This window comes from Lissotriton vulgaris, chromosome 12, assembly GCF_964263255.1.
Source record: "Lissotriton vulgaris chromosome 12, aLisVul1.2, whole genome shotgun sequence".
Classification (NCBI taxonomy): Eukaryota; Metazoa; Chordata; class Amphibia; order Caudata; family Salamandridae; genus Lissotriton; species Lissotriton vulgaris.
In genome coordinates this window covers 142,504,455-142,529,520 of record NC_141700.1, presented here as the reverse complement: position 1 = coordinate 142,529,520, position 25,066 = coordinate 142,504,455, and the positions used below count along the sequence as shown (strand labels likewise).

At 42.1% G+C, this 25,066-nt stretch overlaps 2 protein-coding genes across 2 annotated transcripts in view; one reads left to right on the top strand and one right to left on the bottom strand.

Annotated features, from left to right (window-relative positions):
- Nucleotides 1-25,066, bottom strand: part of KCNJ9 (potassium inwardly rectifying channel subfamily J member 9) — a 185,980-nt gene that overhangs the window by 76,038 nt on the left and 84,876 nt on the right. The gene's annotated exons all lie outside the window — the stretch shown is intronic.
- LOC147673693 (E3 SUMO-protein ligase KIAA1586-like) lies at nucleotides 2,763-3,748 on the top strand. Its single transcript, XM_086946405.1, has one exon. The coding sequence runs from the start codon at nucleotides 3,056-3,058 to the stop codon at nucleotides 3,746-3,748; it is 693 nt and encodes a 230-aa protein (XP_086802531.1). The 5' UTR covers nucleotides 2,763-3,055.

The window sequence follows — 25,066 nt, the reverse complement described above, 5'->3', positions numbered from 1 at the left end:
TTGAACCGATGCCGGACACGATGGGTCTTCCTGGGACTGGGGTGGTGCCCTTGTGTATTTCAACTGTCCAAAGCATCAGCTGATATGCAGGAATTCTACCTCAGCACTGGATAGAGCAGGACGTTGAGGTAGTTGGGGTGGTGAGTTTAGTATTGTGGAAAGCTTTGGTTCATACAGTTGAGTACACCAACACCACTCAACAAGAAGTGGGCTTCTAAATGATCTACTGCAACATACCACACACTCGCCACCTCTGCCGGAATGAGCAAGGCTCATTTGCTGTGTTTGTCCTTAGTGTAAGTTTGGGTTTTTCACAATCTTATGACTTCTTCAGTGATGTAACATTGAGGGCAGCACCAACACTCTAGAAATTGTTCCAGCACCACTGGCTTGGGTGCCTTTCTTTGACATTTTCATGCTTTGTCGCTTGAGTGCCTTTGTGTGATGTTTCTATGCTTTCTGGCCTGGTTGGTTGACTTTGTGTGACATTTCCATAATTTCTTTCCGGGCTGCCTTTGTGTGATGTTTCCACGATTTCTGGCCTGAGGCTTGGTGCCTTTGTCTGACGTTTCCATGATTTTTAGCCTGGGTGCCTTTGTGTGACATTTCCATGATTTCTGGCCTGGGTGCCTTTGTCTGACGTTTCTATGATTTCTGGCCTGGGTGCCTTTGTCTGACATTTCCAAGTTGTGAGATTACCATGCTTTCTGGCCTTGGTGGCTATGCAGGTCCTCATTTAGGTGTACAATTTACTATGCTTTGAAAGTTGATACAGCTAAATATGTTGTGCACCATTTTAGTTTTTTCTCTTCAAAAAAATGTTCTTGAGGGGAGAATGACCCCCATACAAACATCTCTAGCAGTCATTAAGCTTGCTTGCTATGCACTGTATGGGGGCTGGTCAAACAAAACTTGCCAGGGCTGCTTTGGGTTCCCATTCTGGCCTTGAGTGTCAATTAATGAATACTTTTTGTGAATCACAGTGTGTAACTAACTTTGCACACTTCCACCTTACCCTGCTTTAGTTGTCATACTACTGCTACAGGAAGCCAAAGCTTAAAAGTGAGGCAAACTTTAAAGACTTTGTGCCTCTTTTCAGAGAGTGCTGCAGGGCAGGCAGGCGTATGAATTGGAAAAGGTCTGAATTTGGGTGGGCAAACCCGGCAAAGTAAGATCCATTTTGATTATACTTGTAGTCAGTTGTAGACAGTAGATGGTAATATATGTGCAGATGCATAAATTTCTTTGGAGCAAACTGCAAAAAAAAATAATTGTGCATGTAATTACTTAGATGAATTGACATCACACTTCGCACATGTCTAGCATGTTTTATTTCACTTTGCTTCCCTAGAATGTCACACAGTGGGCAGAAGAAGATTTCAAGCTACTTCACAAAATTTAAGCCCAAAGACGATGGGGAGCCTACTAATAAAGTAGCTAAAAAAGACCATGTACTTCCGGTGGATGAAGGGAACAACACAGAAGATGAAGTGCAAGAGAAGGCACTAGATGAGAGGGACACCACTACTAGCAGCAGCGTTATCACACCTACAGAAGAAAAGACACAAGATAGTCCTCTCCGAGATGACCAGTATCATGCTGTGGAGATTGCTACTGAGACAGAGGAAACTCCAAGCACTAGCAAACAATTTGACACATTATCGCTGAAACCACATTCAGACACAGTTTTTAGGAAAGGCATTCTTCCTAAAGGTTGGAAACATGATCAAAAGATATATTTCCAACGCAAGCATCCGTGGTTAATTGTTAAAGGCCCTAACCTTGGCTGTTCTGTGTGTCGCCAAGTCCGTGATCTTGGTGCTGAGAAATCCAGGGGAATGAAATTGTCCAAAGAATGGACTGACTCTACTGTGAAGGCATATGGCACAAATCCACGACAACAGCAAAAATCATTGAGAAAAAAGATTGGAGAACATGCACAAAGCAAGGCTCATGTTGCAACTTTAAAAATCTTAGAAAATGCAAAAAAAGATTTTTATTGCAAGTAACTGCAAAAGCTCAATCTTTACAAATGTCATCAACATCCAGAATATTCCGTGTAGCTTATAAGGAAGCAAAGCGGAACAGGCCAGCGTATGGTTTTGAAACAGAGATAGACTGCCACCAGTTGAATGGACTGGAAATGGGTCGAATTTTGCACTCCAATGTAGCTTGCTCAAACATACAACGCCACATATCCTCAGAAATGAAGAGGAAGATATTTGCTCAAATTATTGAACTTTCCCCAAAAATAAGTATTTTACTAGATGAAGGCACTGCGTTAAATAGGAAAAGTTCTTTAATTGTGTACATGCGAATGCAGCTACCTGGCATGGACTCCCCAGCTAATATTTTTGTTGACCTCATTGAGCTGAGTGATTTGTCAGCTGACGGCATAGTAAGTAGTTTACTGTCTGCTCTAAAAAAAGATCCTATTAATATAAGTGAGGACTTTCTCTCCAAATGCCTGGTTTCAGTTGCCTGTGATGGAGCTTCAGTGATGTTTGGCCGTCACAGTGGTGTTGTAAAGAGGTTGCAAGAAAAAATCTCTCCCAATATTGTAGCCTGGCACTGCTCAGCACATCGCCTGGAACTTGCCGTTCATGATGTCATGAAAGATATTGGCGCTACAAATCACTTCAAAAACTTACTCGACAAGCTATATTCTTTGTTTGCCACATCTGTTAAATACCGTTTGGAGCTAAAGGAGTGTGCAGAAGTTCTTGACATTCAGCTCTGCAGAATAGGTAGAGTGTTAGATACTCGTTGGGTTGCATCAAGCTTTAGAACAGTAGAAGCTGTTTGGAATGCTTATCCTGCTCTCTACAAGCATTTTACTAGTGCAGCTGTTGATGCTTCCCGTGACAGTTCTAATCGAAATATGTACACCGGCCTAGGAAGGCGATTATCATCTATCCAGTTTGTTGCTAATCTTGGCCTCAGGTATGATGCTCTTCAGGAGTTATCAGAGTTATCACTCGAGTTACAGAAACGTGATTCTACAATCATTGATGCCCATTGAGCTATTTGTCGGCAAATAGCAGTGTTTGAGGCAATGGTAGACCGGCAAGGAAAGCATTTCTCACAGTGTAAAAAGGCAATGGAAGAAAATATATTCCAGGGTGTGATGCTGCACAAAGGAAAGACCACTGACAAAATCATTGAACAGGGACAGTTTTTTCGTAGCCTTGCAGAAAATCTGAGAAATCGTTTGTTGTCTACAGGCGGTACTAATTCTGCTGACAAAAAGGTTGACTATGAGACACTGATTAACGAAGTGAAAGTTTTATACAAACAGTACTGGCCTGATGAGCTACCTGTTCTTTATGGTGAAAGTGACATTGAGTCTCTGTGTAAAAGATTCAACATTGCCAGCCGAGAAACCATACGTGCGTACAGAGAGTATAAAGAATCTGGAGGAAAAGAAATTAAAAGGCAGTTCAAGGAGCTTTTGATTGCTTTGCACACTATTGCTATCAGTACTGCAGAATGTGAGCGGGGCTTTTCTCAAATGAATCTTATTTGCACATCTACAAGAGCATCATTGCTGACTGAAACAATGTCTTCTTTAATGTTTTTAAATCTTGTTGGTCCACCATTTAAGAGATTCAATCCAATCCCCTATGTTCAGTCATGGCTTGCAAAAGGACGGAGAGCAGCTGATGACACTAGGAGTAAAGCAAGGAAAGAGGAGGATTTGGAATGCACAAGTGATTTAGACTGTGTGTGGGCTTTTCTAGAAAAATAGATGCTAGCCCAGTGTAACTGAAAAATGGGTCATTGCAATATTTTAAAAAAGTTAGGCTTTACTGGACTTTTGGGGAAATTTAATTGTTGTGTACTTTATATAGGTTATTTATTTGCATTGATTGACAGTGTCAATTTATTTAATATTTTCTTATAGCTGTCTCTTGGTTTGGATGTTATATTTATTATATTTTATATAATTTATTTTGTTTTTATAAGATTTACCTTGCTTTTTCATTTTAGAACATATTTATTTGTATTTATATGCTTTATGTTACATTATTTTGTCTTTATAGGTTTAGATTTTGTATGGCACTGACTGTGGCCATTTTGCACTAATAGCTATGAGTCTGACTTGCAATACTGTGAAATTCAAACTGCCTCGTCATTATCTATTCCTTTGGCCTAGGTAGCTCTAGGTCCTTTTGGTGGAGATTACATTTTGCTGAGCTTTCTGGTAAGATACAATTCTTGAATTAAAAAGTCATATTTGGAATATATGCCTCTTTTCTAATCTGTTGTGTCTGTGTGATACAGAACTGCATAGTTCCATATTTTATTTAACTAATCTGTGTCTAATAAATGCACATATATCCCCCAGGGTCTAAGCTATAGTAACAAGCCCACTTGGTAATCCTCTTTTTTCAATTGTTTCTTTAACAAAATACTCTAGTGTACTGAATAACCACATACCCCTTCGGCCACTGGAAGTGCCATGATGACTGACTAATTCAAGTACATTGCATGATGTTATTCACTTTCTCCGTTTAGAGTGTTTTAACAACATTTTGGTTTATTTTGGCACATAAGCTATGTAAAAGTTGTACCTTAGAATTCATAGAGTGTTAACAATGGCATACCCTACCCCAGTATTGTCCTTTCTCACCAAATCAGCACATACAGCACTGAAATGGTCCCTTTTCAATGCATTAGTGATTTTAGCTAATTTATTACAACATTGTGCTTTAAATGCACTTTTGAGTTAATCTTTTTCAAAATGTTCACAAGGCAAGGGACCCTCCTATCAAAACCTTACTATGAGGAAGGCTCCCTTGCTGAAATTTCGGATCAGCCAGATATATATATTACCTCTAACTTTTAGCAGAGCCATTTGAAAATGTGGGTGGAGCCAATATAGTAAGTGGGTGGAGCCAGTGGATGAAGTGGGCGGAGCCAGAGAAAAGTAGGTGTGGCCTCTGACAAACATTTGAGCACCTGCACTTCATTTTTCACAAATTAAGCACTGGGTACAGGTATGTTTCAGGATTGCAAACATTCCTTTCTGATGTATGCTGGATATCCAGGTTGAACCTGCTGCTGGATAATGGAATTTTTATTTGCCACTCCTACAGCTACTGCACCAGGTACTGGGTATTGGAAGTATGCTGATGTTGGGCGTTTCCATTTTGTGGCTGAGTGTAGCTAAGGCAAGTCTGCCTTCTTTTTCCCAGTGCAGAGGTGTTCAGTCACTCGACAAGGTCTATGATTCATTCCACGTAGCTGTACGCAAGTTGGTCAGATTGCCTCATCCTTTCTAACTCGGACTAATGCTGCAGTGGATCAAAATACAAAAGGAATATATGATGGATGGAATGCTGACCAATGTAAACATTCACCCCCAGTCACAAAGAACTGGGTTTAATCCACCATTCTTTTGCTCACCACACCACAACATTTTGGACCTAGCCATATGCAAATCAGTCTAGACTAGACCCTGTTCCTCATGGGTACAGTCCAGCCCGAACTGCCAGGTCCTGCCTGGACCGTAAACAAGCATCCTGGGACCAGTTTCGAGGCATCACCCCTCATCAGCCAGGCTAACTTGAATCCAGTGACGCAGTGAGCACTGGACTCACGTCTGGGCAGACCCTTCCCACTTAGGCCCACCATTCTGTCATCAATTGCTCTTTTGGCAGTGGATTAATATGGTACTTTGCAAAAGTCAGAAGGTACCCCTCAATCATGGCCATCTCAACCAGATAATTCTGGAGCTTGTTCCAATGAAAGTGGAATTTGTAAGGCGTTGGTGGGGGGTATTCGCCGGAGCCTTCTTCGCCCTATGGGAGAAAGAATGGCTAGAAATGATTTCCCCATAAGCTAGAGCCACGTTTCTCAACTGTCTTCATGAGAATCAGAGGTGGGTATGGGTCTGGTCAGAAGATCTGGTTTGCTTGTGGTCCAGGCCTTCTAGCCCTGCCTCGGGATTGCCCACAGGTTTATGCTGTTTCGGTGGATATGGGGCTGGTTAGAGGGAGAGCTGACCTGCTGGTGGTTCAGGTCTTCAACTGAAAACCCTGCACCTGGATTGATTATAGGTTTATGTTTTCATGAGGTTTGGCCAGTTACAGTCACTTGTGCCACAGGCCAGGCTGGTGCATTAAGCGATTCCCCGTTGGCTGGTTTTGTAGATATGAGATTAATCTATCTCATGAAGTTGTATTCTGAGTTTACATTGCTATACTGTGCATATATCTGTTGCCTTTCACCGCCTGCCCCGAGCTGGGATGTACTTAGGAACATGTGTGAAGCAAGTTTAAGGATGCCTTGGGTGATGATGCTATAAGTAAAACCAAGCCACGCCCTACTTGGAATACTAACAAAGTTGTCAGGGCTCCTATTTGTCTCACTAACTTTGTGATTGGATTTTGGTAGGCCAATGACATTGCAATGTCCGTACTATGGAGTAAAGGGACTCTTACTGAGTGTCCCCCCGCAGACTATGCCTTAATACTGCACTGCACTTAATATGGCAGCTCACACAGCGCCATGTTCGTACCATATTTATGCACTTGTATATTGCTCACTTCTTTAGTGTCACCCTCAGCTTTGCAGAATGCAGCTGAAAGACAAATGAACAGCGATAATGAACTCCAATGTCATCTCCTCAATAAAATCAACAGCCAAACTACATCTAATAATGTCAGTGGCTGTAAAACACACATCCTGCTCCCCAGGAGCCAATTTATCTGCGCAGTGACTCAATATTTAAATAAGTCATTTTCGATGATAAACAGAATGTTATTATTCTGGCCTGGCACGCTGGCCACGCCAGAGGCTTCGCGCCATTTTATTATTCTGACCGGGCACGTTAGGTACGTCAGAGGCTTCGCGCCATTTTGCTAAGAAAGCAGCCCCCACACGCCGTTCACAGAGCCGTGTGGGTAGATGCAGTCTTTGTTATGTGGCACTGCCAAATGCCCAACGGGGTAAATCTTGGCATCGCGCGCGTGCTGCTGGCTCACAAAGCTTTGTGCAACCTCCCGCGAGGTGTTTTTTTTCTCGGGTAGCGATGCCAAAATGCCAAATAAATCTGAGGCCCCCCCGACGACACGCAGAAAGATGGCATTGTTCCAGCAGCTTCCAAAGGTACGCATGGAAATTAAAAATATTCTTCTGCTATAAACAATGCATTTGACGTGTCAGGCGGGTCCCCAAAAATTGTAATTCAATTGTACTAAGCGCCAAGAGGACAAGTAATGTAAGCACTGCGTTAAAACCGATCTCAGAACCGTAACGTAACATCACATGTTAAAACACATGCAGCACCCCGCTATGCACTGCTTATTTTTTCACTAACTACAATTGCATTTTTGTATGTTTTTAGCAATATATAGTGAACGTATTTACTAATTGTGTTTGCCCCTCATCTTGCCTTTCAAAGTTTACTATTTGTATTATGCATTTATATATGATTTGCTCATATTGGGTACACTTTATGTAATGTGGGTGGATTTTTAGGAGCATCAAATTGTGGTCAAAGTCTTGGAAGACCCCAAAACTCAATCACATTCAAGGAGACTTTAGGTAATTGTTCTTGTCCACCCCTCTTTTCATCCTCTAAGAATCCTGTTGCGCATCTTGCCTAGTGCTTGGGAGAGGAGCAGCAAGCGCCTTGTTAGCACTTTGCCAATACATTCATTGAATACATAAAAATAGATGGGCACACCTCTTGAAGTTGAACCAGTCACCTTAGTAGTGATTGCCAGGAAATGAGTACAATCCTGGCTGACTGATAGAAGGAAGGACGTCACCTAACTTTACCCTTACAGAGCCTGAGGTGACTGGAGACCGACTAATGACTGATAGTAAAATGGAAACCAACCCTTAAATTAGCAAAATTAATTTTTTTGTAATATGCTGAGCTGTTAATTGATTTTATTTGGATATTTTGAAACTCAACAGGTTTGGAGGAACAGGATTCTTATGGCAAATGGGTATTTTAAAGACCTATTTGTTTCAACGGTAGTCACGAGTCAATAAAATATGAGCGGGCCTTCCTAGGCCTCGATAAAGCATTTCACTCTAGTGGACATTTTGCAACGGCAAAATGTGCTTATGCAACCCTGTGCCATTCACTGGAGGGACACAAATGAGGTTATTTTGAGGTACAGTGAATGAAGAAAGAAAAGGTTTCTGAACATAAATGCTGAACCTAATAAGGACGACAAAGGAATATGTAACTAAACAGCAAGAGAAACCCATGTTTTGAAGGAAAGATATGCCTTAAGCAAGAACAATAAATTCTGCAGCCCCAGTCATCTGAAAATAGACATCTACTATGTCTTAAAACGAAAAATTACGCCTGCCGTTTGAAATGTCAGAGCCTGAAAATAGGTATTGGTCGTTTCTTAGAAAAAATAATTCTGACTGTTGTTTGAATAGGCTGAATCAAATAGTGGTCTTCTTCTGGAAATCTGCTGCAATCCTTAAAGAGGGATAAGAAATTATTATTTTTTATTTTTAACTCCGCCTCCTTGCACTAAATGTTTAATTTTTGTCTCAAGAACAGTGCTGTGGGTGAATAAGAAACAAGAAAGTTGACTTGCACAAATCGACATGCAAGGTCGCTGGATTTTTTAAATTTATTTTTAACTGCAATTTTATATAGTGCGACCATTACCCGAAGGTGTCAGAAAGCTTTACAAAGGAGCCAGTTGTGTTACATAAGGACTTTGGATTACATGAGTTACAAAAGAGATATAAACAGGAAAAATTGCAAATGTACAAGTTGTAAAGTCACTCAAGGAAGATATACAAACAGATAAACTCTAAAATCACATAGGAATGGTTGTAAGTACAAAGGTCAACTACATATACTAGTGGTTAGAGATAAAAATAGATACAAATTGCAAATTCACTCAGGATTACATTTCAACAGCGATTAGGCTTGGACAATTATATATTACATATTTACAGAGCAGGGAATTCTTGCCTTTGTTCAGCCAGGTGTTCAGGGGGCAGGGAAAGGAAGAGGGAGGAGAACAGAAAGAAAGGGAAAGGAAGGCAGATAAGGACAGGAAAGTGAGAGTAAAACAAAACGGGAGAGGGACCAGCGATATTAACAAGATCGACAACAAGGAGTAGGTCTAAGACGATAGAAAGGTCGCACGGCTGGGACAGAGGAAGAGGTCAAAGATCATAAGATGGTGGATCAGGGATAGGGGAGTCAAAAAAGAAAGTCACAAAATTGCGGGGAGCACAAGAGTCCAAGTCAGAAAGTCAAGGGAGCAAAACCAAAAACACCAAGAGCAAATTTCGCGGAGGGTAACTAGAGGGGGAAATGAGCAAGAGAGTTAGGAGGGGGGAGGGCAGTCGATTTCAAAGTCACAGCCGTGCTGTCCATGAGCAAAAGTTGAGGACGTGCCTGAAGAGCAGTCCGTCGCGGTCTAAGAAGAGTTGGCCGTCGGCGCCCAGTGGGAAGGGCGTGCGGCCACTCACCGCACCCTCCAGGGGCGAGGTGAGTGGCTGTATGCTGTAATGCTGTATCAAGATACATCACATGCTGAAAGAGGAAGGATGTCTGTACTCATGCACATCCCCCGTCGGATACAGCCTGAGAATGAGAATGAAGGTCCTTTGTTCAACACTTGTCCACATTTGTATATAACTTTCAGCACGTTTTCTAGTTGCTTTCTCTTTGCCTGGAGATTCAGGCACAGATGGAAATCTGCAAGAATTTTCCAAAATGAACACATTCAATAAATACAAGAAATGTAAAAAATGTCTAACATCTAAGGGAAACTAATGCATTTGTGTTTTCTACAGAAATTTGCTGTTCAGCTGTGGATTGTACCTACTTTAGGTATAGAGGCTTAGCACAGCCTCAGTGAGAAGGTGGCAAATAGAATAATAGGGAAGAATAGAGCGACTTCTAAATAGCTGGAACCGGTTGTAATACTGAATATCAAAATACAAGAGTATCGCAGACAGAATATCGACAAACAAAATATCAAAAGGTAAGTGCAATAGGGAAGTATAGTTTACTATTCTAGCTCCACATCTACATACTTTGAAAATATAATCTCCACAAAACTTTTCACTATAGTGCTACTTTTTCATGAGTTGGTGCATGGAAAGTTTCAAGATGATCTGTCCAGTGGAGGCCGAGAAAAAAAAGGGCCCCAAAACGCAAAATCCCCATGCATTTTCTATCCACTTTTCTAGACAGCGATACCAGAAAAACTGCTAGACAGAATTACAGCAAATTTGGTAGGGAGCTAGACCTTGGTCCAGAAAGCGTGCTTTTTTGTGACTCAGTGTAAATCCATTCCGCAGTTTTTGAGGTATTAAGGTTGAAAAATATTTGTATATCTGGATGGCTGGATCTGCTAGAGGTTCCCGAAAGTCTTGCGGGAGCCCCAATTAACTAAACAATAAGCAATCTGATTCATTCAATCACTTTTTTCCCTTGGGCCATCTTGGTCCCACATGAGTCAGACTCCTACGGGAGTGAGCACTCTGATTGGCTGCCACCAAAATGAGAAAAATTTTGTTGGCAGCCATTACAGGGCTCGGGGACATAGTCCCCTATCCCGTACTTGAAAAAAAAAAGATAGAAGCAGCGATCCCGCAGAAATCATGAGCCTCAAAAAGGCCCCTGGGACTCCATCCCACCATATAAAAAGGAAGTGGGGGCATGTGGCCCCCTCCCAGCGCTTTTATTGGCTCTGGGAGCCCTATCCCCAGGGCTGGCTCACTTGCTCTGCTCTGGGGAGCCCACCCTTGGGACACATACATAAACATGTGTTTGCTCATGTCTGACGGAAGCATTTTTAAATCTCCCGCCAAACGGGAGCACACGCAAGGTCTGTTCCCAGCGGGCAGGATCTTTAAAAATGCTCCTGCCAGCTGGGAGCAGACTTTTATTCTGTTTTCTTATCCGCACTGATGTGGGCGGGAAAACAGAACAACAGATTGCTGCCACCCGAATGGAGCAGTAGAAATACCTGCATCCTCCGGGCGGGAACAATGCTAGCTCCCACAGCATTTAACAATAAACCAAAAACAGTACCAGTATTGCCTAACTAATTGAACTTGGACCAAGGATGATCACTCGAATCGCTGACTGAAACAGTGACTCTCGGAGAAAAGTTTTGTCCGAAATAAATCAAATGACTTTAATTATTTTTACATCACATGCATCATATCAATGAGCAATTTTTTGTTTTTTAGATAAACATTTAGATAACTCCACAAAAGTATGTCAAACAACAGAATGAAACGGGTAAAAAAGATACTTTGAAGACAAATTGACAACTTGCATTCAACATTCATACGGGACAACACACTGATATATATACACATATAAACATTCGAAAATTCTATTTACAACATGATTTTTGAAAAGCATAGCATTGGAAATAAACAACTAAAGAGTTTTCATGTGTTTAAGAGTAAATCGAAATTCCTAATGCTGGGTAGAGAAGGTCTACGCGTTTCGATGACCCCTTGTTGTGGGGAAATCTCGTCAGGACCAAGCGCCTGTGAATGGAGAAACAAAATTGGGTCAACCAAGGGGATCGGACTCTCCCTCTCAACGCTTCAGTGGGGGAAAGGGAAACTAATCATACCTTTTAGTTGCTGAGTTCTCTTTTGAAAGTAAGACTGTAATAAAAACAAAACCTGTTTTAGCCTCTAATTCAGAAAAAAACGCAATAGCACTTTCCTGATTGTCACATTCACTCGTGAGTACTTACATAGTGTTGCGCGTGGCGCGCTCTCAATAAGTCTTGTTCTCATCAATTAGTGATGGAAGTGGAGATCTACAAGAATGGAAGGACTAGTCAGGGGACCTAATGGTTAAGCTGGTGGCAGTAGCTGCTGTCGTTAAAACGGGGGCTACTTACATGTAGTTGAAGCGCGGAGACGGGGCTGTTTCCCGGATTCGCATGGTGAAACGCCTTTTTGGATTTATTGATTCCTGAAAGAAATTGAAGGCTCATGTCAGTTTCTTTCGGAAAAACTAGATGAGCGGTGGTACTATTCTGCCACGGTGTTCCGATATACCTGTTAGATTGTAGTATGATGAGTATACAGCGACGGCTCGTGGAGGGAGTTACGGTGGGGCAGGAGGGTGGGGAGGGGGAGGGGCAGGGTGGAGGTTGCTAAAAACCGGCATATGGATAATTGCAGGTAAGTAAACAATTTAATTAATAAAACGAATTTCGTAGCTCACACTGCATTGCATTTTGCGATGCAAGGCGCACTACGAAATTCGTTTTATTAATTAAATTGTTTACTTACCTGCAATTATCCATATGCCGGTTTTTAGCAACCTCCACCCTGCCCCTCCCCCTCCCCACCCTCCTGCCCCACCGTAACTCCCTCCACGAGCCGTCGCTGTGAGTATATCTGGGGGTCCACGCTCTTCGGTCTCTGTCAATGAATGCAGTTACCGGCACCATTCAGTCGATGTCTCTGATCTCGTGTGTCCTGGTTTTTAACTCACTTCCTGGTCCTGGGGTTTGTGGGGATTGTAGTTTTTTGAGATTCGTCGTCATGGAGACGTTGTATGTGTCATGTGACCATGTGTAGTCGGGCTCACAGCCTGCGCAGGAGACGGTAGCCCGAATCGATTCATATGTCTTAGATGGGTTTGAAGTCTTTATAAACGGTAGATCTCAGAGAGTTCGTTAAGACCATTTGTCGCTGTATTAAACTTGACTATGAGCATGGCTTCATGGCGGGATAGTTTTGCCTCAATATCTCCTCCTCTGGGGTCTTTTTCAATTTTTGCGATGACTGTACATTTTAGATCCTCCAGTGTGTGTTCGTGACTGATCCAATGGTTGACAAGTGGGGCAGTTGTGACTTTCTTTTTTATCCGTGATTTGTGTTGAGTGATGCGGCATCTTATCTCCTGACTTGTTTTGCCGATGTATAGCATGTCGCAAGGACATTTTATGCCGTAGATGACGTATCTCGATTTACAGTTCGTAAACTTTTCGTGTTTCCAGAACAGTTGCTTATGTTGAAACAAGCATCCTTCTTCCGTACTTGCACAACAAATACAAGATCCGCATTTGTGGTGTCCCTGTATAGGTGGTAGTCCTAGCATGGTGTTAATTGTAGGTGAGTTCTGCTTCATTGCTGCTCGTACTAGGTGGTTGGCCACGCTCTGGTCTTTTTTAAAAGCAAATAATGGCTTCTCTTTTAGTGTCTCATCTACATTTTCTGCTAGATGCCAATTTTGTAGGATGGTTTTCTTGAGTTGATTCGAATTGGGGCAAAATGTGGAGACACATACTATCCTGTTGAGAGTTGGTTTTGTCCTTTTTACTAGTAGTGTTTCTCTGGGGATCCACCATACTCTCTTCATAGTTCTTTTTAGTAGTTTTACGGGATAGCCTCTTGACGCTAGATTGTCTGTCAGATTGGAAGCGTGGAACATATATTCGTCTTTGAAATGGCAGTTCCTTTTTATCCGCAAGTACTGTCCGAATGGGAGATTTTCTTTTAACTTTCACGGATGATTGCTATTGAAATGTAAAGCCTTGTTTCTGTCTGTCAATTTTTTGTATAATGTCGTCACCAAGCCTTCGTCTGTTGGGTATACCTCAACATCGAGGAATGACATTTTAACTTTTGAAAAGTTCATGCTGAATTTTATCTCTTCTGTGCGTGTGTTAAGCCACTCATGAAATTCCTTTAGATCTTCTTCTGATCCTCTCCAAGTTAAAAAGACGTTGTCAATGTAACGACTCCAACTCGTGATTTTTTCAGAAAATGGATTTGACTGGTAAACAAATTTCTCTTCATATAATGACATAAATAATACAGCCAATTCTGGGGCGAACGGACACCCCATGGCTACACCGCTTATCTGGTAGAAAAACTCTCCGTTGAAATTGAAATAGTTTTTCTTTAGTGCCAATGTAGCTAATTGCATGATAAACTCTGTTGGTACTCTAGTCGGTTTTGGTCGTTGGTCAAGGTAGTACTGGATAGCATCCAGGCCGTCACTCTGAGGGATCTGGGTGTACAGTGAACTTACGTCCATTGTTACAAGGAAATCCTCATTTTGTTCAAACGGAATTGTTGGTAGTTTATTGATAAAATCAGTCGTGTCTCGGAGGAATGATTTAACCTCGGACATGAAGGGTCTACATGACGACGAATCTCAAAAAACTACAATCCCCACAAACCCCAGGACCAGGAAGTGAGTTAAAAACCAGGACACACGAGATCAGAGACATCGACTGGATGGTGCCGGTAACTGCATTCATTGACAGAGACCGAAGAGCGTGGACCCCCAGATATACTCATCATACTACAATCTAACAGGTATATCGGAACACCGTGGCAGAATAGTACCACCGCTCATCTAGTTTTTCCAAAAGAAACTGACATGAGCCTTCAATTTCTTTCAGGAATCAATCAATCCAAAAAGGCGTTTCACCGTGCGAATCCGGGAAACAGCCCCGTCTCCACGCTTCAACTACATGTAAGTAGCCCCCGTTTTAACGACAGCAGCTACCGCCACCAGCTTAACCATTAGGTCCCCTGACTAGTCCTTCCATTCTTGTAGATCTCCACTTCCATCACTAATTGATGAGAACAAGACTTATTGAGAGCGCGCCACGCGCAACACTATGTAAGTACTCACGAGTGAATGTGACAATCAGGAAAGTGCTATTGCGGTTTTTTCTGAATTAGAGGCTAAAACAGGTTTTGTTTTTATTACAGTCTTACTTTCAAAAGAGAACTCAGCAACTAAAAGGTATGATTAGTTTCCCTTTCCCCCACTGAAGCGTTGAGAGGGAGAGTCCGATCCCCTTGGTTGACCCAATTTTGTTTCTCCATTCACAGGCGCTTGGTCCTGACGAGATTTCCCCACAACAAGGGGTCATCGAAACGCGTAGACCTTCTCTACCCAGCATTAGGAATTTTCGATTTACTCTTAAACACATGAAAACTCTTTAGTTGTTTATTTCCAATGCTATGCGTTTCAAAAATCATGTTGTAAATAGAATTTTCGAATGTTTATATGTGTATATATATCAGTGTGTTGTCCCGTATGAATGTTGAATGCAAGTTGTCAATTTGTCTTCAAAGTGTCTTTTTTACCCGTTTCATTCTGTTGTTTGACATACTTTTGTGGAGTTATCTAAATGTTTATCTAAAAAACAAAAAATTGCTCATTGATATGATGCATGTGATGTAAAAATAATTAAAGTCATTTGATTTATTTCGGACAAAACTTTTCTCCGAGAGTCACTGTGTCAGTCAGCGATTCGAGTGATCATCCTTGGTCCAAGTTCAATTAGTTAGGCAATACTGGTACTGTTTTTGGTTTATTGTTAATTGATGGTGAGGCTTGTCCTTATTGCCAGTGAGCCAAGACCCTGTTTTGGTTTTAGCTCCCACAGCATATCAGGGGCCGGCTGCAGCTGCAGGGGCCCTGTGACTCCCCTGTAGCTCCCAATGTATTGTTCATGGGTGCCGCAAGTGGGCACCAGGGCACCCACCTATATTAAAGGAAGGCCCGGGCGGATGGAGTCCTCTGGCCATAATAGAATTGGGGAGGGGGGCCACATGGCACCCCCTTCCCTCTGAACAAAATAAGGCCCTGGGCCTTATGAGGCTCTGGGAGGGTGGGCCACGCAGCCCTCATCTCCATTGAAAAACAAAGGCACTGCCTCGGGGGATGCGATCCCGTTGCCTGAGAAGCCAAGGGGAGGGGGCCGAATAATTCCCCACCACCCTTTTAAAGGAAAAAATACAGCACTAGAGGATGGGGTCCCCAGGTCCTAATAAGGTTCAGGGAGGAAGGCCACCTGGCCCCTTCCCCCATAAATGATGTCATAGAACATGTCATGAGTGACGTAATATAAGAGAACATAAGCAGTGATTGGCGGGGCGGAAATTATAGTTAGCTGTGTTAACTGTAACTAGTGAATGTCTGTATATTTTTTGAGTTAAAAACGTTAATGTTGTCACTGACATATTCACCTAACAATAACTCTACTTTATCTCACTCATACAGGTTCATGCTTTCTATTTTTGTGATTGGTTATCCGTCTTTCTCTCCCTCCCTCTTTCTGATGTCTGTTTTTTCCCGTTCTTGTTCTTTCTAATTATCTGAAAAAAGTGCCAGTCCCCAAAAATGAGCGCTGGTGGCCCCCATCGGCAACCACCGGCTCAAATCAGGCATTGATATTATCAAGGTACATATATGGGAAGGTAGGTAGTACTTACCTTTCGAAGTTTTGGATTCGGTATTTTGTCCTCGATGTTTGCATGCCTCGATATTCTAGATCCAATATTCAGGGTGCACACCCCTGTTGCTTGACTGGAGAGGTGCAGGACAATGAATGGTCTGAGAGTCAGAGCTTATAATAAAGGCTAAGTTGCGTTTATTTACCGTTAGCTCAGTCATTTGAACAGTACGCATTACTGACAGCTGCTGGTAAATTCGCAGAAAGAGAGAGGTTAGTGGAAAAACATTCTTGGAACCAAGTGAAAAAGAAAAAAATATGTGTGCGGTATTTCTTTGAAAAAATCTCCATGGGAATCTCCACAGCAGCAGCTGCACCCCAACCCATATCAGATCACGTCACATAATCCTTGTTCGCAAGTAGTCGTCACACAACCTAGCCTTACAGTGCTCTCACAGCACCACACATCCCATAATGAACGACATATGTAATCACATCCGAGGTGGTTCTGGTAGGCTGCACATTACCCATCATTTCCATTTGTATTTTTAGAAATGGAAGTCCATGTCAAATGTCCATCAGGATGACTGATGGTCTTGAAAATGGCAGCTGCTGTAATGCCATTAAAGAGCACTCAGCAAAATTAGTTCAACATTTATTTTTATTAATTTATCCCTTTGAGACCTATTTCCATGCACAACAAAAGAAGAGCATTCCTGCTTCACTGCAAAGAGTAGAGGGATTTCATTGCTGTTATTATAATAATCACCATTAATAGTAAGAATCAACATATTAATAACACCACCAACAACAATAATAATAATAGTTGATTACTACTACAATGCCTATTACCACTACTACTAAAATACCAATAATATTAGTAATAGAAACAATCTGTCTTTTTGTATCTTTTAATAAAAACAATCTGTCTTTTTGTATCTTTTAAATCCGTCTTTTTGTATCTTGGAGATTTGCTTCCTCCAGGACTGGAGGTGAAATGGGGTATTTTTGTCTTTTTTGATATCACTAGCATTTGTCATTCCACCTGACAAGAGACAGTTAGCTTGCACTTAAAAATATGTACAAAAGTTCAGATGAAATTAGTTAGATATCCAAACCATTTTGGATCTGCTCCAGAAATGTTTTGACAGTCACTCTCTGGGAAATTGTGGCCGTAACTAACTCCCAGATCCAGCCGATCCAGCTTTGTCCCAAATTCCAACAGTGGGTGCCCTCTGTTAATCATGGGCTCAACCAATAATAGTTATAGGTCACACCATATACTATAATGTTATGAAACTATGAAACTCCAACATGGACCCACCCAATAACGATAACCCCGAAATGCATTGGATGTATTTAAAGGATTGTGTCATGTGGTAAAAATGAACTTATAAAACCAATATCATTGAATGAATGTGGAGTTAAATCACGGAAATCTTGATGAATAAATAACTCATACAACTACTACCAAAAAAGCGTGAATCCTCTGTTCTTGATAGAGGAGATATAGTGTGCATACAAGGATGGGACCAGTGGCCCACTGGCCCCACAACTTCATTATGTTATAACGAACGTCGAGGGACGCCTGACGTTACTTGCATAGCACCTTAAATCGGAGAAATGTTCTTTCAAATTCAGCTGTGCGTCAGCCCTACCAGTATCATTGTCCCACCCAATAAGGCTCATATTGCCACTGGAATGGCACATAGAACATAAAGGCTGTATAGAACCCTAGGATGTCTCTAAAGCCATATTCAGAGGACACACTTTAGAATATCCTTCAGTAGCAGATTTTCAAATATAATTCATTATTATTCGTGTCTCCTCATGCTAATATATATCCCTGCTTATAGTGGGGTTGTCAATCAATACAAACGATAGACTGAACTTTGATGCTTAAAGACCATGGACCCTATTCAAGAAAAAACAATATAAAAGGTACAGGCTAAGATTTACATCTCAGCCTGAATGCACTTTAACATTTTTACAGTTCACACACTTTTCTAGAAGTACACATAGAAAGCTTGTCCCATTAAAGGTTTGCGGGCCTTACAGCTGGGACTGTCATGTGACATTGCCTGAAAACTCCCATTTTGCCCGTGAGCTTAGATTTCAGCACAGAAGGAATGGAGCCTACTTTGCTTTTCTTCTTAGTGGGGAAAATATGTTTCCCTTCCCTCTCTTTCCTACAACTCCACCTAATGTGCGGGCGATCCATTCTCCTTACCATCCTGTAAGGGATTTACTGCAGTCGCCTTGTGACGATTCCCAGTGTGGGAAGATGTTGGATCTGAACTTGTTAATGCCCACGAACATACATGTTTAAAGCAGTGGCGTAACAAGACTTGAGGGTCCCCCCTGCAGTGTGCATGGTGGGTGCCCCCCCAATGCTCCGTACCCAGTCAGGAGCTCTCAGGCCCGGGGTCGCTGCCTGTGCTCAGTGCTGGAGGGGTCCGCCTGGTGCTCGGGAGCCCCGCGCACCTCGGGCTGTGGGGGCTCGCGCTACGCCACTGGTTTAAAGGCATTCACATATTTGCTGGCTATAAACTGCCTTGTACCACCCACTTCCCACCCATTATGTGGAACTTACTACTCCGGATTCCTCAGTACTTGTGGCAGAGAAATCAACAATAGTAAATCCATTCACTACTGACAGGAATCCTAATGTGAATTTCTAGAAAGCATCAACTAGGTAATTGTGGCCATTAATATACAATTGGGGATGAAAACGCATTCTAAATAGGACCCAAGAATCAAACCACATCAGTTAGAATATGAATGCAGGTCTACCTAAAAGAGCAGAGCATGTGCGGCACATGGTCAGCGCGTCGAAGGATATTAATTGATAGATTAAAGTTATCCCTAACGGGACATTGCACATTTTCTTGCAGATTTCTTAAGACTGATTCAGATCGTCTCCAAAGTCCCTGCAGGTCTAGCCAAGAAAAGCCACGTTGTATACATCAGTACTACCTCTTGCAAATTAAGAACAGATTTATTTTTTTAAAAATCAGAGAATTAAAAAAAATATGATACACAAGTCTGTGCATATTTTGCTACATTTTAAAAATATTTATTATCAGTATGCATTCACTGCATTCTTTACTTTATTTATTGGAATTTGCAATTCATTTTGGGAGCACGTCGGCAAGTCTGCAGAGAGAGTGAACGAATTCATTTTTTTTTCCCCAGCAACATTTCTGTGCAGCTTTTAATGAGTGGTAACAATGCCCGGGTGGTGCAGTGGAAATTTCCAAAGCACCTGCAGCAAATGTGATCCTCGTGCGGCAGTCCTCGAATTCACATCAAACACCAGGACGCGGAGTTTGTCTCGTGCGCCGACCGCAGACTACCGGGTACATAACACATGAATTATTTCTCGGTGGCAGCCTCTCTTTGTTTTTCACATACTGCTTTTAAAATGTCATTCTTCTCGTTAACCTTCGAATGTCTCTAACTTGTTAGCATTCGCCATAATTTCCCCTTTTATTTTTTCTTGAATTCTTTCCTATCTTGTGTTGCTGCGTCACTCCCCCTCTACCCTTTTCTTCCTCTACCATCCTGATTCTCTCTCTCTCTCTTTTTCAATCTCTCGCTCTCTTTTCTGTATTCCATTTCTAGCTTTATCCAAATCCTCTACTTTCCTTTCCCTCCCTCACCTCTTTAGTCTCTGCCTCCTTACTTCCTCCATTTCTCCCTCCCTCCGGCGTTCCAAATTGGTCAAACCCACAATAAGTGTTTCTGTTGCTCCTGCAATTTTTCTGTCTTCTACTTTGACCCAGAGTACCTTTGCATCGCCTACTTTCTCACTCTGCTTTTCTTTTCCTGGTTTCTGTTTTCGGTACTTCTGAAGCTGCATAATTGCCCAAGACATGATGTGTGTACAAATAATTACATCTATTTATGGCTTATGGCATCAATCAAAATTCATAAGCTTGACTCAGCAAAGGAAAACAAATCACATTCTGACGGGATGTAATGAAAATCTAGACTGTTTGGAAATAACGTGACATGTACTTGAAAACGAAGTTGTGGGTGTGTGACTCACCATACATTTAATTTTTGTTCTCTATACTGAGTCTAGGCAGGTCACGACAAATTTATCTCTGAGGTTTGGTCAAGGGTTGTCTTTCTGTGCCACGCGCCCTATTACCAATATAGGCATACCCCACATAGCACATCTCAGTGGCAGCAATGGCTTCTCAGTGAATGATTCTACACTCGCAGGAGGATTTCATGAGGGTCAACATGTTCTCCCTACCCAAGATGGCGGCCACCATCTCAGCTCCTGAGATGTCCGAGGAAACTCCCATGAGATTCCTCTGAGCAAAGTCTACCTTTTAATGTGTCTCACTCAGCATGAGCTCAGCATCCAAAATGGCTTCCAATTTTTACAACCAGATCACTTAAAAAGCTTTGTACTTCCTGCCTCTGATAAAGACTTTCTTTAATGAGGCTCTGCTCAACCAATTACTTCATAGCCAGTGCTTTACGTCAGCAATCTCAACATGCGGTTAGACAATGCTGTCAAGACCTTTGCTGAAGGTATCACTGATGATGTGGGCTATCTGGGTGTCGCCTACCTGTTACCAGATCCGGCTATGGTCTAGATCGGTGGTTCTATTTAATCTCAGTTCTCTCCATTTTGATTAGCAGTGTATTTCCTGATTGGACCACACCTACATCAGCTTTGATATCATGGACAAGTTAGGAGATGTCTGACATAGGCCTGTTTGCGTCTGGTTCCGTTCTGTTTCTTCCTCTGATGAGAACTTCTTTTATTATTCCAGAGCGTCCCTTCTCCAGGCCTTCTTGATCCCATCTGCCTCATTCTTGTGCCCTAACCAAGATATTCCTAACCACATAAAATGACAAAGGCCTTGACTCATGATTCCAGAGGCACAGACCTCCAGTTGTCCAAGGCAATAGTTAACCATTCATGTAATCTACCTTTTGAAAAGACAACGGTGAATGCTAGAGAAATGCGGAATACATTCACAACTTGCTAATTACTGGACACGCTATAAAGGCTTATTTCCAGTTATCTTTTTGGGTTCTAGCAATGTCTCAAAGGAACTCTCAAGAATCGACAGGGAAGTGGAGTTCCCCATAAAACACAGTTCTCCATCACAGCTCGTTTGTTTTGAACTTTTTGAGTTCAACCGGGAAAAGAGCAACGCCCACCAGGCTAATACCCCACATTGCCACCATCAAACAGTCTTGTTCCTAATGAGAACCCTTCCCAGAAGTGTGGCTCTTTCTGAGACAAAAGTTATGTACAGCCTGTCCACTTCCACAGTAGGACCGGATGGCAGAAAATGGACCCCCTTTTTTAATGCTAACTATATATCATCAACCACACAGTATTATTGAAAGGGATTCTGACTTAAAAGTGTTTTTGTAAAGCTGAACAAAGTATTGACTTCATGGCACTCCTGTCCCTCAGACACCTGCATCTTATCGATTCTCAACTTTGATCTCTTGGACGTGGTGCCTCCCCCACCCCCTTCATGAATGCTTTCATTAATAAAGGCAATAAATCCCCAAGTTTGAAGCAAGAAATCATTACCTTCCATCTATAAGCCTAGTGTAGAGAGCACAAGTGCTTCCAACTACAGCTCCATCTTTGGAACCCCGAGCATTTCTAAAATAAAACTGGAAAATATGATCACGTTGCAGTTTCCTCATACCGGGATGATCTTTCCAATGACTTTCGAGACAGTTTTTGACCTTGCCAGATGATAAAACAAAGCAGGCAAATATAAAAATTAAATTACTCTCCTCTAGTGAAGGTGGAATACGTGTTACTAGATACTCTGACATCTTTGTAGATCCCAGCACCATCTACCATACTCTCACCCCTTCTACAGTGCAAGCATGGCACTCCTGTCCCCTCGTTAATCGGTTAATCAGGGAATCGTCGACCCTTTGATCACTTCTCAAAAGGTTGCCTTGGTCCAGCCAGTTATGTCCTGTCTAGACTATATATGTAGGCTTACTAGGAGGGCTGCTGAGTAACCCTCAAGGGGCTTGAGTAGTTTTCGGTTTTAACTGGTCAGTTCACATCACCTCCACTTTGAAGTCCCTACACTGAATAGACCGAACAGAAGGGAGTGGTTAAACCAGCCTTCATTATTCTATAAAATCTGCGCTTGTACGGTCCCAGGTACCTCAGAAAGGCGTTCTTCCCTAACCGGATACCTCCCAGATGGCATCGCTCAACCTGCTGGTTGGTCATGGGGTTAAATTAAAAAGTTTGAGCTGATGTTTCTTTCTGCATTCCATGACCATCATGGCTCCTGCACACAAGGCTCAAAGTAAATTAATAACAATTTCAGTATAGACTGAAATCTAATCTCCAAGCGGATGGCTGACCTATAAAAAAAAAAAATTCTGACTATCTTTATTACATCTCTCCAGAATAGTTAGTGCTCTGAAGTAGCTTTGAAATGGTGAAATTCTTATAAAAATGAAAAAGCAAGTAAAGGCGCAAATGCCAGAACTAGTACAGACACAATGTCTAGGGCCGGACTGGTAACCAAAAGCATCCCAGGCAAAAAGTGCTCAAGTCAGCAGTCCTCCCTTCGTCTCCTTGCACAGACTCTCTCTTTCAATCCCTCAATTCTCTCTCCCCTTCTCTCTTCTTTCTCTTTTCTTCTCTGATCGCTTTCCCTCTTCCTTCCACCTCTCCCTCTGTCTCTTTCTCTTGAAGTCTCTCTATGCCCTGTCTTCTGCAGGTATCTATCCTCAGGGAGGTTGGAAAAGTGGCAAAGGCACCAAGAACAGTCCTGGGCTTTTAAAACCAGCCACCAAGGGCCCCAGCCCGCCGGGGAATTGCCCAGTGGGGGGAAAAGCCTGTCCAGCCCTGAAAAAGGCTGTTAGATGGCAGACAGGCTCAAGAGGATGAATAAAGAATACTGTATCGGGGAAAGAGGTACAAAGTAATGGAGCAGATTCAACTAAATGAAAGAAAGAAACGAGTGCCCAGGTTTCTCAGATCAACTATCTAAGCCAAAGAAGGCCATATAACAAATGGCGTTGCCCACATTGCAGAACAATATGGTCTCCTGATATTTCATTAGCATAGTAACAGCTAAATTACCATTAACACTATATTACCGTTTACATGGTAAAATGGTTATTTACCTTTTACACTGGGAGATTTTATTTGTTTGCAAGTGCTGTGTTGAATTGCCTACATCTTGCACACCCCTGGACACTACTGGCATTTTGTAAGCAATACAAAATCAAAATGAATGTTCACAATATTATCAAATCCACTAGACCCTATGCATTCCAGTTAGTTCCCCTCACGTATCTGATTATGCAATTCATACTTCTTTTTTAGGAAACCCAAAATCCTAACTTTTGGTCAAATCCAAGGTCAGAAAACCTCAGCCAACTCCAGAACCCTAACTGTGCCTACAGAAAATTCAATGAGTGGTGAGTGTTTTAAGCAGAGTAACACAGCACCTTGCTTTACATATTGGCCTTAAGACCTGATTTGTGGTGTGTCTAGGCCCTGTAAATAGAAGGCGTTGCCACTATTATGCATAATACTACCCAGTTTATAAACTTCAGACGAGAAGCTCAGTTGGTTTTCCAGGATTAGAACGCCTGGCCTGCAGGATGCACAACTGTCAGCAGTAAGGGCTTAACGCTGTGTGGACAGGCTGGCTCCACACATTTCTCTGTGGATAGGCCAGGTAGGTACAACTGACCGGACTGGAATTCTGGGCCATTAAAGCACCACATGAACGACCACATTCTACAAGATAATACAGAGACTAGGCATAAAGCAAACCCACTCTAAAGGCAATGATATCAACCCAGAAATTACATTGCAGCCACCCTCTCACTTCAGCAACCAGAAAACAGAATGGTTGAATAAGAAAAACCCTATTAGGGGAAAAAAATGTTATTCAGTCAAAGAACATACAAGGCAAAATCATTTGGCATACTCGAGTCACTTGCAATAAAAAGTCCCTTCACCACTGCTTACAGGTACCACCTTCAGCTCACACGAGGAAGCCGAGATAACATGCTAACTCTTGTCATTTGCCAACCTCACAACAATCCTTCTAACGTCCACTAAGTGGAAGGAGCTGTGAACTTAGATGCATTACTTCCTTTCCCAGCAGGAGGACGCATTTGTTCTCATTCCAGCACATTCGATGCACAACCACACACACCATGATAGAAATCACAACTTAAAAAAATATATTCTCTGATTATCCTCACCCTCTTCCTCATTGACACACATACCAGCCTGCCTTTAAGGGACACATACGGAGAAACACTGGTGACACTTCCGCGTGTGGTACTGAAGCCCGTACGGTCTTCTGAAACAGTTTTTCACATCTACTTTACTCTGGCAGCTGCAGACGTCCTCTTAACATGATGCAACTGATGTGCTCCACCAGACCATTCGCTCTCAGAAAAGATACAGACGCGTTCTTAGATGCCTCAGTGAAATTCCTTTGAAGAAATCTCTTATCACATCTGATATCAACTGTATTCCATTATCAATAGACAGAAAATCTATTGTCCCTTCTTCCAAGAATATCTTCCTACTAACTCCACCTTTACTCTTTTAGTTCCTAAATCCACCTTCCCAGTACCATCCACCCAGACTGAAAATCAAATAAGATTAAAATAAATCAGTTTTCCAACCTGCGACTAAAAAATAGATCCACAATGTCCAATGCTAACACGATCTAAGACCCTTTAACTAAAAACAATAGTTGGTTATGAACTACCCTCACCTTATACATCAGGCAATCCTTAGATTCATTCTCAACCTATGTACTCAATGCCCTATCAGTATCGTGCCCATACCGGATTCAGGATTCCATTCTAGATGATCCTTAAGGGCCAAA

Bases quoted from the DNA above. Each gene is read 5' to 3' on its own strand.
- LOC147673693 (XM_086946405.1), top strand. From the start codon at position 3,056: ATGGTAGACCGGCAAGGAAAGCATTTCTCACAGTGTAAAAAGGCAATG.